The sequence below is a fragment of the Schistocerca gregaria genome, chromosome 8 (assembly GCF_023897955.1).
Source record: "Schistocerca gregaria isolate iqSchGreg1 chromosome 8, iqSchGreg1.2, whole genome shotgun sequence".
In the NCBI taxonomy this organism is placed as follows: Eukaryota; Metazoa; Arthropoda; class Insecta; order Orthoptera; family Acrididae; genus Schistocerca; species Schistocerca gregaria.
This window is the reverse complement of record NC_064927.1, coordinates 169,071,412-169,086,175: the sequence shown is the minus strand read 5'-3', so window position 1 is coordinate 169,086,175 and position 14,764 is coordinate 169,071,412. Positions and strand designations below refer to the sequence as shown.

Sequence of the window (14,764 nt, the reverse complement as noted above, 5' to 3'; positions counted from 1 at the left end):
GACAGTTGATTGTCACTGGCAGCCCGGAAGACCATGAAGCCTGGACCAAATATGCAATGAAGAGGCGGGAGGAAACGTAGCCCACCCAGCATTCCTTTTTACTCTGCTTAATAAGGTAGCAAGTCTTAGCATGTAAACACTTACAAGTGAGGAGGTTGGTCTGTGAAGGGTGTCATTTAAATCACTGCAACACCTGTTGGCAGTCCTTGGCAGCAACTGCTACATCATTGGTCCAGCATGGTGCCAGGGGGGTCCTGTGGATAGGAAGATGGCAGTGCTAGCAGCATGAAGAATAGTGACAGAGACACTCTGCATGACAGCATCAATGCAATTAGAGAGAGAGGTGTCAAAGTGCTCAGCAGATGTATATAAAGGCCAACTGGCCCAGCGGAGTGCCCAATGTGTGGGCCTGTCTGCCTGGCAGTAGTAGGTGAGTGATATAATCACCAGAAACTGATCACAGCCAGAAAGACCATCATGGGGTGACAAATTAGGGAATTGACAAGAGCAGGGAAGAAGATTGTGAGATTGGTAAGAGTAAAGGTGCCATGAGCGGCACTGAAGTGGGAAGGAGAACTGTCATTGAGGAGACACAAATCAACATCTTCAATAAGTTGTTCAATTAGAAGACCCCTACCCATATAAGTGGCACTCCCCAATAGGATGTAGTGTGCACTGAAGTCCCCAAGGAGGAGATATGGAAGTGAGAGTTCCTGTATTAAGGTAGACAGTTCACCACAAGGAAGTGGCACAACTGGAGGTAGGTAGACATTGAAAATAGTGATCACCAGGGTCATTTCCACTCTAACCACTATCACTTCCAGGTTGGTAGGAAGGGTGATCCAATCAGTAATGACATAGGTGCAAATCACAAAGTGCAGACTCCTCTAGATGTTATTCTGGAGTCAGCACAGTTCTGACAGAACACCTGATAACCACAAAACACTAGAGAGTGGTCATCACAGAAGTGTGTTTCTTGAAGAACAAGACAGGATGCAGAATAGGAGGAAACAAGGTGTTGCATTTTCCATAGGTGACAATAATATCCATTGCAATTCTGCTGGATTACGGTGTAGCGAGAGTCCCGGTTCGATGTAAAGAAGCTGAGGGGAGGTAATGACACTTGGTCAGTGGTCATCCATAAATAAGATGTCAATGTCAGACTCAGGTTGTGAGAGGAGAGATGGCACTGGGGGCTTTGCCCTGGGACATATGTTACTTCTTGTTTTTCAGAACTGGAGGAGGGCAGGACACAAAAGGATAGCAGGCTTCTGCTGAGAGACAGCGGGCAACCCTCGGGGCACACAGGTGGTGCGCCCCGTGCCTGAGTTGTGGCAGTAGGCTTCTGGCCTGAGAGACGGCAGGGAAGGGAGGGGGGAGAAGAGGGGGGGGGGTTCTTGGGGAGAACTCCATCACCAGCAAGTGCACTTCTTTGGCTTGGGAGGGAGAATGGCTCCTCGAAGGGAAGCATGGGAACTGCAGGGCAGGGGTGGGGAGAAGGGGATGAGCTGGAGTAAGGAAGAGGGAGGAGGGGGAAAGGATGTAACAGAGGCAAAAGTTGAAGAAAGTGACCCTGGGTGGAGTTTTTCATATTTCTGGTGAGACTCAGCATAACACAGGCAATTCAGGGACTTATACTCTTGTATCTTCTTTTCTCTCTTGTAAGCTGGATAGTCTGGAGAGCAAGAAGAGTGGCAGTCATGACAATTGACATACACAGGTGGCAGAACACAAGGGCTTATCTCACGGAGTGGGTGACCACAGTCACCACACAGAGGGTCACCCATACAGTGTGAAGACATATGCCAAAAACATAACCACCAAAAGCACCTCACAGGTGATGAGATGTATGGCTTGACGTCACATCTGTAGCACATAACCTTGGCCTTCTCTGGGAGGGTATCTCCCTTGAAAGCCAGAATGAAGGCACCAGTATCAGTGTGGTTGTCTTTACGAGCCTTCTCCACACGTTGAACAAAATGGATGCCATGTCGCTCCAGATTAGCCAGGAGTTCCTCACCAGTTTTCAGGATGAAGTCCTTACAAAAAATCACTCCCTGAACCATATTCAGACTGGTGATGGGTAATAGACACTGGGGCATTGGCAAGACAATCACAAGCACGAAGAGCTGCAGACTGGGCTGCAAGATGCTTTGATCAGCAGGGAGTCCAACCGTATCTTACTGCAACACTTCACTTCATCAAACTTGTCCTTGCTATTGTCTACAAAAAGCAATGGCTTTGTAGCAGTGAATATAGCCCTGTCCATCCTAGTACAGATGAGAAAGTGTTGAAAGTGTTTCATCCCAAGATAGCGAGCATGGCTCTCCTCCCAGGGTGTAGTAAGTGAAGGGTGAGCTGTCATACGAAGCAGCATTCAATGATCCTTTACCATTCAAAAATATGGCCTTTTGAGAATTGCCAGAGTTTTGCAGCTTGATACACTCCACGCGCCAAGTGTCCACTCTCATACCACCCACTCCCATCAGGGACTCTCCCTATGGGTGCCAGCCAGCCACAGCAACAGACATCTGGCACAGTGGCCATTGTTGCAAGTTCCGGTGCTCCAGCATTCCAACATGACAAGTACCCCCTTCTTGGTATACACGGAGAGGCAACAGCTCAGGTATCAATAGTGTGATCCCTGTGTTGTCAGGGGCCTCAGCCAGATGGGTGCATAACAGCCTCACCACATGGACTGCCTACACATGCTGGTGACGTAGCAGTGCAGGGGGAAGGGAAAGGGGAAGGAAGAGGGGTGAGGAATCCATGCCATAGATGGTAGAGAGGGCCTCCTTCCTCAAATGGCTCACACTAAAGACAGAAAATTTTGAAGTGGACATCAAACACAAAGAGGGAACTAAATGCCAAAAATGAAGAGAGAGAACAAGTAAGAGGAACAAAATTGCACAGACTCCAGGGAACCACATGAATAGCCAGGTCAACATAAACCATAACACTGAGAGAGGGGAAGGAGGGAGCAGAGGGAAGAATTACCATGGTAAAGGAAAAGCAGCCCAGGAAGGAAAAAAAGGCTGCAATAGCTTGGGACCTTCTGTGTGCCACACACAAACTCATGGAACAACTGTGAGCCCCCTGGGAGGAGGGGGGAGGGGGGGAGGGGAATGTGCAGATGTAGCATGCTCCCAGCTGCAGTGCCACTGTGCCACTGTGCTACATCACTCAACTCATGGTGAAGTAAAGGCAATGGTGTTGCCTCACTGGCAACACAACAGTGAAACTGAGCTGTGTGCCAACAACCTATCCCTCCAGTCATACTTGTCGATCTTGCAAAACTTTGCTGACTCTTTGGTTTCATCAAGTGCGGTCTTTAGTTTGTTATATGGGACAACAGTTGTCATGGAATGCTTTTTCACATAGCATTTGACATTTTTTGATTTGGGTTAGTGGCAGTAGTACTTCTTTCTATATATTTTATTAAAAATTCCATAGAAGTCTTCTGTCTTTGAGTTGCTGATTTTGGCAATTGCTTCATTAACCTGTCATATGATATATGAAACCAGCAGAAGTTGTCCTGTTGCTTACTATCTAGAGCTGGGAGCACAACTAAAGATTTATTTGCCTCTTCAGTGAGATTTTTATTTGAGATAGTACAGGTGTTTGTTTAAGATGTTTGGTTGAATATGAATGATATTGAGCTTATTTTCAGAGATTCTCTGTTTTGATAACCATCCATGCTGCTTTATATTTATTTGTTGAATTGAGTATGTAACTATCATTGGATTTCCTCTTGGCTGCTCTAATGTCTGATCTATACGTCTTTCTCACTTTTGTGTAAATTTTCTTCTCAGCCTGAGTCTGTTGCAATTTGTCATAGTGCACCATTATCTCCCCATCAAGTCTGCTCAGGTGTGGCGTGTGTCAGTTTTTCAGTTCTTCAGGTTTATTACATAGATTGTTTTGTGTGATTTTTGTGGTATTTGGGACAACTTGAGTCAAGGTTTTCTGCTAATAATTCTAAAAATTTCTATGTTGATTTGCTGGTAGACATATTATTAGTGAATACTTTATCCCAGTTTAAGTGCTGAGGGTATTTTTGTTGCATCATTGCAGTGACAGAAGAAAAATACCCTCAAGAATTGTAAAGAACTGTGGACAATATGACCACACAAATGAAGAATGACTGTCTGCTTTGTTGTTTAGAGGATGTCTAAACTACATCCCTGTGTGATCTGATATACCAAGGTCGACAGCACCAATTTAAGTTTTATTTGGCTGAAAGTTACAGATTATATTATTTAAGCATGCATTGACCCTGGTAGGTTTGTTATTTAGACAGTACAAGCTTAGTGATCTTAATGTGTCTAAAAGGTGCTTCACATGTTTGGTCTTACACCTAATATCTGTGTTAATATAGCCAAATTTCAGAACTCCACAATTTTTATATTTTAAGAGCATTATTTATAAATTCTTTGAGATTTTATGTCAATAATTATTCATTATTACTGGGCACGCTGTACACTGATACATATACATTTGTTGACTTGGTGTCATTATTGCTGAAACATCAAAAACTGCTTCTACACATACAAAACATACATTTATCACAACATATTTCAAATTATTTGTTTCTTTGATAAAGATTGAAATGCCACCTATCTGACCAGCAACTGTCTTTGCTATCTTTTGGAGCAGGAATATGTATCCCTGTTAATGAAAGAAATACAGTAGAAGAAGAATTGGTAGCTTTGAGGGATCAAGTAGTGAAGGCAGCAGAGGATCAAGTAGGTAAACAGACGAGGGCTAGTAGAAATCCTTGGGTAACAGAAGAAATATTGAATTGATGAAAGGAGAAAATATAAAAATGCAGTAAATGAAGCAGGAAAAAGGAATACAAACGTCTCAAAAATGAGATCAGCAGGAAGTGCAAAATGGCTAAGTAGGGATGGCTAGAGGACAAATGTAAGGATGTAGAGGCTTATCTCTTGAGGGGTAAGCTAGATACTGCCTACAGGAAAATGAAAGAGACCTTTGGAGATAAGAGAATCACTTGTATGAATATTAAGAGCTCAGATGGAAACCCAGCTCTAAGCAAAGAAGGGAAAGCAGAAAGCTGGAAGGAGTATATAGAGGGTCTATATCAGGGTGATGTACTTGAGGACAATATTATTGAAATGAAAGAGGATTTACATGAAGATGAAATGGGAGATATGATATTGCGTGAAGAGTTTGACAGAGCACTGAAAGACATGAGTCGAAACAAGGCCCCGGGGTTAGACAACATTCCATTAGAACTACCGATGGTCTTGGGAGAGCCAGTCCTGACAAAACTCTACCATCTGGTGAGCAAGATGTATGAGACAGGCGAAATACCCTCAGACTTCAAGAAGATTATAATAATTCCAATCCCAAAGAAAGCAGGTTTTTACAGATGTGAAAATTACCAAAATATCAGTTTAATAAGTCATGGCTGCAAAATACTAACGCGAATTCTTTGGAGACAAATGGAAAAACTAGTAGAAGCCAACCTAGGGGAAGATCAGTTTGGATTCTGTAGAAATATTGGAACACGTGACCCTACGACTTATCTTAGAAGTTAGATTAAGGAAAGGCAAACCTACGTTTCTAGCATTTGTAGACTTAGAGAAAGCTTTTGACAATGTTGACTGGAATACTCTCTTTCAAATTCTGAAGGTGGCAGGGGTAAAATATAGGGAGCGGAAGGCTGTTTACAATTTGTATAGAAACCAAATGGCAGTTATAAGAGTTGAGGGGCATGAAAGGGAAGGAGTGGTTGGGAAGGGAGTGAGACAGGGTTGTAGCCTCTCCCCGATGTTATTCAATATGTATGTTGAGCAAGCAGGGAAGGAAACAAAACAAAAATTCGGAGAAGGTATTAAAATCCATGGAGAAGAAATTAAAACTTTGAGGTTAGCCGATGACATTGTAATTTTTCAGAGACAGCAAAGGACTTGGAAGAGCAGTTGAATGGAATGGACAGTGTCTTGATAGGAGGATATAAGAGGAACATCAACAAAAGCAAAACGAGGATAATGGAATGTAGTTGAATTAAGTCGGGTAATGCTGAGGTTATTAGATTAGGAAATGAGACACTTAAAGCAGTAAAGGAGTTTTGCTATTTGGGGAGGAAAATAACTGATGATGGCCGAAGTAGAGAGGATATAAAATGTAGACTGGCAATAGAAAGGAAAGCGTTTCTGAAGATTGTCAGGAAGTTGTTTCTCAAAGTATTTGTATGGAGTGTAGCCATTTATGGAAGTGAAACATGGACAATAAATAGTTTAGACAAGAAGAGAATAGAAGCTTTCGAAATTTAGTGCTACAGAAGAATGCTGAAGATTAGATAGGTAGATCACATAACTAATGAGGAGGTGTTGAATAGGATTGGTGGGAAGAGAAGTTTGTGGCACAACTTGACTAGAAGAAGGGATCGGTTGGTAGGACATGTTCTGAGGCATCAAGGGATCACCAATTTAGTATTGGAGGGCAGTGTGGAGGGTAAAAATCGTAGAGGGAGACGAAGAGATGAATACACTAAGCAGATTCAGAAGGATGTAGGTTGCAGTAGGTACTGGGAGATCAGGAAGCTTGCACAGGATAGAGTAGCATGGAGAGATGCATCAAACCAGTCTCAGGACTGAAGACCACAACAACAACATTAATGAATATGCGTTTTTTCTGGGACCCATTGAATCTGAATCCAATGGTCACTTCATGATTTTTAGCAGATGGAAAATAATAAACTCTCAATTTCTGACTGCAGTGTTCTTCAAAGAACATTTTATACAGTACATTAGATAGCTATGTATTACATAAATAAACATCTAATTTAGGACTAATAACTGAGAAAACTATATGAAGAGCTGTATTAGTATTAGAACAAAAATATTTTGAATAATACTGCAGAAGAACACTTAAATGTACCTACTATTAACTTCTTCTTACCATGGCGCTCTTCAATATCCAATTCATAGGCAGCACGTACAGCTTCTTCAATTGTGTAGCCTCCTTCAGCATAAGTCTTTGCAGGGCATGAACCAATGAATACATCTACCTTCACACCAATGGTTTTCAAAAGATTGAGCAGGGCAATCTAACAAAGTTTGTAATATTAGTATCTTCATTCAAACAGACAATATATGACAAAAACGATAATCATAACCCTCTTAAAGTGTGTTGCATGTTTTTTATAGTTACTTATATGAATAAAAAATATTTGTTTTCTTTTATAGAATGAAATAAAACATGAGGCAGAAGCATTTGTATCACAAATATTTTTCTAATTGTAGGCCAAGGTACCACTTACTTAGTGTGCTATAGCAAAAACATGACATGATAAAATAAAATTCACAATTAAAGTTATAGAGACTGTGAGAAGTTTTCTGGATCTTTAAGCATAACTTTGTCTCTGAAACAGTGTGGTGTTATGCAAAGAGAAATTAAAAAGTTAGATAAGAATCAAACATGTCAAATATGAAAAAATTTACTTTACAGTTTCTCCAAACCAGTGCTGAATGAACCATGAAACATCATCATCTGTCTGCTATGTATCAACTACATCTAAATGTACTAATTACATTACATAGTGGTTCATAAAGTGTGATAGTTACTTTTTTAGTGTACCAGTTGTGGTGTAATATCCTTTAGTGCCATAAAATAATCATTTAGTCTGTTGAAGATTTTCAGTCCCATAGGCTGTGGAATCTGAACATATAATATAATTTTAACTGATAATATAATTTTAACTAATGAACAAGAAGCAAACAATTAGCTTTATTTCTTGTAGTATATGAATTATCAAAAAAATAACTTTCAACAGTAATGTTCGTTGTTTAAAAAGGTGATTGTACCATATATGTCAAGAAAATATCTTTCAAGAGTAATTTTTAGTTGCATAAAAAGGTAATTGTCTCATACACGTATAGGGGATGGTAAGCACCAGTGTTAAAAGTTTTCGGCTATGCGTAATGGACAACATGTTTCCCTTGGATAACCAGCACAACTGTTTTTATGGACATTCAGGATACATGATGTATTACTAAAGTTTTTCCCAAAAAATAATCCCACACCTTTTTACTGGTTTGGTTTGAAATATCTGTGGTATGCAATTTTACATATATTCATGTAAGTGGCACTGCACAATATTTGCTGTACAACTGGAAAGTCGTATAGTTTATTTGAAAATTGCACAATGTGTATATTTCATTCTAAAGTATTATCTAAATTTTCTTAGTATTGTAACATCTAATTCTATTATTTCCTTCTCTTTACAGATGATTTTAATTTACTGGCATTTTTGACTGTTGGACCTTGAATTGTACACTGTGTGTTTTTGAGTTCATTTCACTGGAACCATGTTTTTAAGTGAATTATTGATGCAGCAAGGATTTTTTTCTGCTTCATCATTTTCAATTAAAACAAATGTATCATCTGGAAGCTTTGGTGGGGAAATCAACAACACAAAACAGACAGTGAATAGGGCTATGAATAGATCCTTGAGGGGCACTGTCAGCTTTTAGTTTATGCATTAGCAAGGTGTGGTTTACTATGATGAAGGAGTTTGTGATGTCGTAGTAGATTCCCTCCAATTTATGATTCTGCCTGATGAGGTACTAATCTGGTTAACAAAGTTATTAGAGTATTTTCTCTTTGCTTAAAGCCAAATCGGTTGTTCAAAATAATCTAATGTTATATGATATTTTTTTAAGTAGATAGTAACTACTCTCTGAAATATTTTTGACAAGATCCTTTGCTGAAGAGTGTATTTATTTCAGCATATTTGGATACTTCTTGGAAGTAATCTTATTCAAAAGATTAATTATTATTTCAGCTAGGTTTTTATACACCAATTTCATTATCTTCATTGGTACCCATCCTCACACTCTAAATTTCAGATTTGATGTTAGACTTCACTTCCTTTGATTTATTTCTATGACTTGTTTTGCTAACTTTATAAAATTCTTAAACAAAATTTTATAATGTGTAAGATATTGAATAAATTTATTATAATTTAAGTCTTTGCATAGCTTCCTTTTCCTAACAGTAGAGATTCTTATGCTTTCAGTGCTTCATTTTAATTTACTTTTTACAATGATGCAGCAGGTTTTAGGTAGAAAGATTTCATGAAATGCATCTACAAAATTGCTATGGAACTTATCAAAATTGGCACTATTGACATATTATTATCACTGTTTTATTCTGTCTCCTTTAATATGTCATGAAACACAATCATATTTTCTTAATTACAGTTCCTTTAATTATGATACCTCTATTTGTTTGCCTCTATGTCTCTTCCAAGAGCTTTCATGTTATTATACGTATAGCACTGCTGCTAATTGTTTGTAGTGAATGAGACACAACAGATTTGTATATAAGTGAAACATATGGGAGAATTTAATGCTGTTTAAGATCAATGTCTTGCAATAATCTGATCTGTTTTGAAAGTCATATCACTTAATGTTGTAAAGAACATAACAAAATTGCAATTAAATACCTGCACAGAGGTAGTGATGCTGTTCCGAAGAGCCCACTCATCTCCGTCAGTTGAAAATATAGCAAATAACAAGTCAACTCCTTCAAGAATTAATGCTTTAAAACATTCATTCATTGTAGCAGAAAATATATCGAATTGCATTAGAGAACCAACTGTGGCTGGGTGGCACTTGTTTTCTCCCAGTGACAGAAGTACATGTACTGAAAATTTCTTCTCCAGAGGGCTCAGCTGTAACATCAGAAAGTTAGATATAATTTACTCATGTAAAAGATGAGGAAGCAGCTAACTAAACACAAAGTTTGAAAGCTCATACAGTGTTCCAATTTATTAAATATACCTGTGGACCACTATGATTTGTTTGCAAATGAGTAGTTAGCTGTCCTCCTCATTTTTTGGTTGTAGAATGTTCCTACTGCATCAGTACTGATAGTCACTGGAGAATACAAGAAATGCAGTGATATTTTCTTCCTCTTGTAATGGAATATTAATCAGGAACCATACAGTGCAGGCTTTCACGGCCGGAAGAGTCTTCAGTTAAAACTTCCGGGCTGAGAGGCCGTGGTCGATGTATAAAATTTCCACCTGACGTTTCGTCTCCAGCTGCGGGAGACCTCGGAAGATGTCTCCCGCAGCTGGAGACAAAACGTCAGGTGGAAATTTTATACATCGACCACGGCCTCTCAGCCCGGAAGTTTTAACTGAAGATTAATCAGGAACATTTACTACATGAAGATACACCTAGGTAAGCTAACTTGGGCAGCACATAATAACAAACAATATCTTATAAGGACACCATGTAACACTTGTTGAACTTACAAAGAAATGCTTCATAACATTGTTTCACTTTTACATTGTATCAAAAGGAAAATTCACTTGAGAAAATTAGAAAATGATGGAACAGAATTGCTAGTCAGTGATTACCTTGCTTCAGATGATGAAATTTAAAAATTTTAGTATTGTCAATACATGTGTACAAATGTATATGAATCTGTCCTAGGTTTTGGAAGTTGAGGAAGGTGAAAGATGAAGGGGTGGCCACTCAGATCACAGACTGACAGAGACTGAACTGTTGTTAATTACTGAATCTTTTATCATTTGCATTGCTTTTTAACAGATGTACAGCACCATAGACTTCACCAATTTAAGAGTGTTAAATGAATTCTTCCATTTTTCTGCTTTTCTGTCTCTTTTGTGCATATCCAAAATATCTTTCTGTAAAGTAGCACTGTATTTTGTACACATTATGCTGTGGCAGCTTTAAAATCATTTGTATAGCACAAACAGACCAGATCGTACAAAGTATCTGAACTGTTGGATTGTGTAACATCCTTTATTATGAACAATGTTGTGGATACACTGTTAATCTGTCTGCCTACCTTTAAATTCACCATCCATGATAATTTCAGTGGTCAATTACCTAAATCTAAATGAGTGAAATTTCTTTTATTCTTCTGAGTTTGGATCTTATCACCCTTTTGATGGAAACCTTGTACAGTGTCTTTTTATAATTAATGTGAAGTTCACTTTTGATGAACTGTTTTTTTTTTAAAGCATAACAAAATTTGTTTTCATAATCAGCACTGTCATATGGAGAATATATAATATCTTTCTTTATTTTTCATTGTGTTATAAATATGCAAGTTTAAGTACAAATTTTTAAAAGATTCTGTGCTTCATATCTCTGATTACTTTCATTTTATTTGTTTATTTTGACCCTTATTTCTCTTATAATGTGTTGATAGTTCTTCTGATGTTCTTGGTGTGTTTCAGTAATTTTTTATTTTATTTATTTTTATTTTTATTTAATAATATAAATAGCCTAAGTTCCCAGTATTCTCCTGGCAGCAGAAGTCTCTGCTCACCTCCATAGCTAACTGGTTAGGTTGTCTGGCTGCTATGTAGAGATCCTGGGATCTCTATCCTAGGATGATTTTCAGATGTTTCAAAAAAATAATTTCAACTTCACATTCAGAGCTGATCACCTGCATCCAATCATGTCCATTGTGCATTCCTACAGACTTGAGGAATTCCAGCAGGACAACATGACACCCCACATGTCCAGAATTGCTACAGAGTGGCTCCAGGAACAATCTTCTGAGTTTAAACACTTCCACTGGCCACCAAACTCCCCAGACATGAACATTATTGAGCATATCTGGGATACCTTCAAATGATCTGCTCAGAAGAGATCTTCACCCCCTCATACTCTTACGGATTTATGGATATCCCAGCAGGATTCATGGTGTCAGTTCCCTCCAACTTTACTTCAGACATTAGTTGAGTGCATGCCATGTCGTGTTGTGGTGCTTCTGTGTACTCATGGGAGCCCTACATGATTTTAGACATGTGTACCAGTTTCTTTGGCTCTTCAGTTAATAATAGGAATATCTGCCAGACCTCTTGCCTTGTGATTTTGTCTTTTTTCTATGAGTGATAAGGTGACTGAAAGAAAAGCTTCATCAAGATATCACAGACATCCAATGGACTGTGGCAAATGAGTTTAAAAGCATCGCAGTTGAAAATTTCCTTGCTTTTTTCCAAGACCTGAAGAAATGTTGGCATCTGTGCATAGACAGTCAAGGGGACTACTTCAATAAAAGCTAGAATCATTACTTGGTAAGTGCAACTTCCTAGTTTTTTTTTAACCTGTCCTAGAACTTTTCTGACACAGAGAGAATGGTGTCTTAAACAGTAATTTGCAGATTTTCTGTTAAAACTGATTACAAGAAAGAAAATGCTGTGCTGTGTTGTGCTTCACTGTGGAAAGTGTGATTTCATTAACTATTCCACAGACAGTTCGTAAATTGTCATAGCTGTGTTGGGAAAGTATCAGAGTTCCAAGAATTAATAGAGGGCATTGTGGCTCAAATCTTTTTATACTCTAAAAGCTAGCTAATGCCACAGATAAGTTCAGCCAAAATTTTTACAAGGAACCTAATGGTGTTCACAAAGGATAGGAGAAGTAAAGTTGGCGGTGGCATGTTTGTTGCTGTTTGAAGTAGTTTATTTTGTAATGAAATTGAAGTAGATAGGTCCTGTGAGTTAGTATGGGTAGAGATCATTCTTGGCAAGCAGGATAACGTAATAATTGGATCCTTTTAACGTCCTCCCAACTCAGATGATGCAATTGCTGAAAGGTCCAAAGAAAATGTGAGTTTAATTTTGAACTCATACTCAACTCATAAAATTATAGTTGGTGGTGACTTAAATTTACCATCAATTGGCAAAAATATGTGTTTAAATCCAGAGCTGTGGACAAAACATCATCTGGAATTGTGCTAAACACATTCTCTCAAAATTATTTTCAGCAGTTAGCTCATGAACCCACCCGAATACTAAATGGTTGTGAAAATACACTTGACCTCTGAGCAACAAGTAATCCTGAGCTAATAATCCTGAGCTAATAATGGTCATCAAATGTATACAGGGATTAGCTGACATAGTGGTGTCACAGCAACGTCAAATAATGTAACTACCAAATCCTCCAAAAATAAACAAAAAATATAACCAATTAAAAAAAGCACATAAATATCCACTTGACACCTTCCTGATTGACAATCTTCCCTCCTTTCAAATAAACAATGTAAGTATAGACCGGATGTGACTTGAATTCAAAGAAATAGTATCAAAAGCAACTGATAGAATTATACCAAATAAATTAACAAAGGATGGAGCAGATCCCCCATGATACACAAAACAGGTCAGGCCAATGTTGCAGAAACAACAAAAAAAGCATGCCAAATTTAAAAGATTGTAAAATCCTCAACATTGGTGATCTTTTACAGAAGCTTGAAATTTTGTGCAGACTTCAATGCCAGATGCTTAAAATACTTTCCATAATGAAACTTTATCTCAAAACCTGACAGAAAATCCAAAAAGATTGTGGTTGTATATAAAGCATGCTAGCAGAAAGACACAATGAATGACTTCTCTGCGTGATAGCAATGGAAATACAATAGATGACAGTGCTGCTAAAGCAGAGTTTGCTTAACGCAGCCTTCCAAAATTCCGTCACACAAGAGGACAAAGTAAATATTCCAGAATTTGAATCAAGAACAGCTGTCAACATGAGGACGTTAGAAGTATATATCCTCAGCATAGTGAAGCAACTTCATTCAGTTAATAAAAGTAAGTCTTCTGTTTCAGATTGTTTACAAATTTGGTTACTTTCAGAGTACGCTGATGCAATAGCACCACACTTAACAATCATACACAACTGCTCACTCGATGACAGATCTACACCAAAGACTGGAAAGGTGCACATGTCACACCAATATTCAAGAAAGGCAGTGGGTGTAATCCACTAAATTTCAGCCCATACAATTAACTTCCATATCCAGTACGATTTTGGAACACATATATTGCATTTGAACATTATGAATTATCTCAAAGAGAATGGTCTATTGACACATACCCAACATAGATTTAGAAAACACTGTTCTTGTGAAACACAACTAGCTCTTTACTGACACAAAGTGTCATGTGGCATTGACAAGGGATTTCAAATTGATTCTGTACTTATAGATTTCCAGAAGGCATTTGACACCATACCTCACATGCAGCTTGTAATAAAATTGATTGTCTATGGAATATCATCTAAGTTATGCAAAAGGATTCATGATTTCCTGTCAGAGAGATCACAGTTTGTAGTAATTGCAGAAAGTCATAGAGTAAAACAGAAGTGGTTTCTGGCATTCCCTAAGGTAGTGTTATAGGCCCTCTGCTGTTCCTTATTTATATAAATGATTAAGCAGACAATTTGAGTAGCTGTCTTAGGCTGTTTGTTGATGATGCTGTCATTTACCATCTAGTACTGTCATCAGAAGATCAAAACAAATTGCAAAATGATTTAGAAAAGGTATCTGTATGATGCAAAAATTGGCAATTTACCCTCAATAATGAGAAGTGTGAGGGCATCCACATAAGTACTAAAAATAATCTGTTAAACTTCAGTTATATGATAAATCAGTCAAATCTAAAGGCTGTAAATTCAACTAAGTACCTAGGAATTACACCTGTGAATGACTTAAACTGAGAAGAACACATAGAAAATGTCGGGAGGAAGGCAAACCAAACACTGTGTTTTATTGCCACAATGCTTAAAAGGTGCAAAAGATCTACTAAGGAGATTGCCTACACCAGGCTTGTCATTCCCTCCCCCCCCCCCCCCCCCCCCCCGAATGGCGAGGAATCCTTACCACATAGGATTAATGGGGTACACTGAGAAAGTTTAAAGAAGAACAGCACATTTTGTATTGTCGATATAGATATATGTGGAATAGATTGTCA

At 38.2% G+C, this 14,764-nt stretch overlaps 1 protein-coding gene across 2 annotated transcripts in view; it reads right to left on the bottom strand.

The window, feature by feature from the left end:
* The window catches only part of LOC126284872 (fatty acid synthase-like), a 364,243-nt gene that overhangs the window by 260,575 nt on the left and 88,904 nt on the right, over window positions 1-14,764 (bottom strand). For both annotated transcript variants that reach the window (XM_049984111.1, XM_049984110.1), the window contains exons 10-11: window positions 9,476-9,703; window positions 6,928-7,075 (exon numbers count right to left, since the gene is read on the bottom strand). In XM_049984111.1, the coding sequence (XP_049840068.1) occupies window positions 6,928-7,075; window positions 9,476-9,703 (376 nt within the window). The remainder of the gene's footprint in view (window positions 1-6,927; window positions 7,076-9,475; window positions 9,704-14,764) is intronic.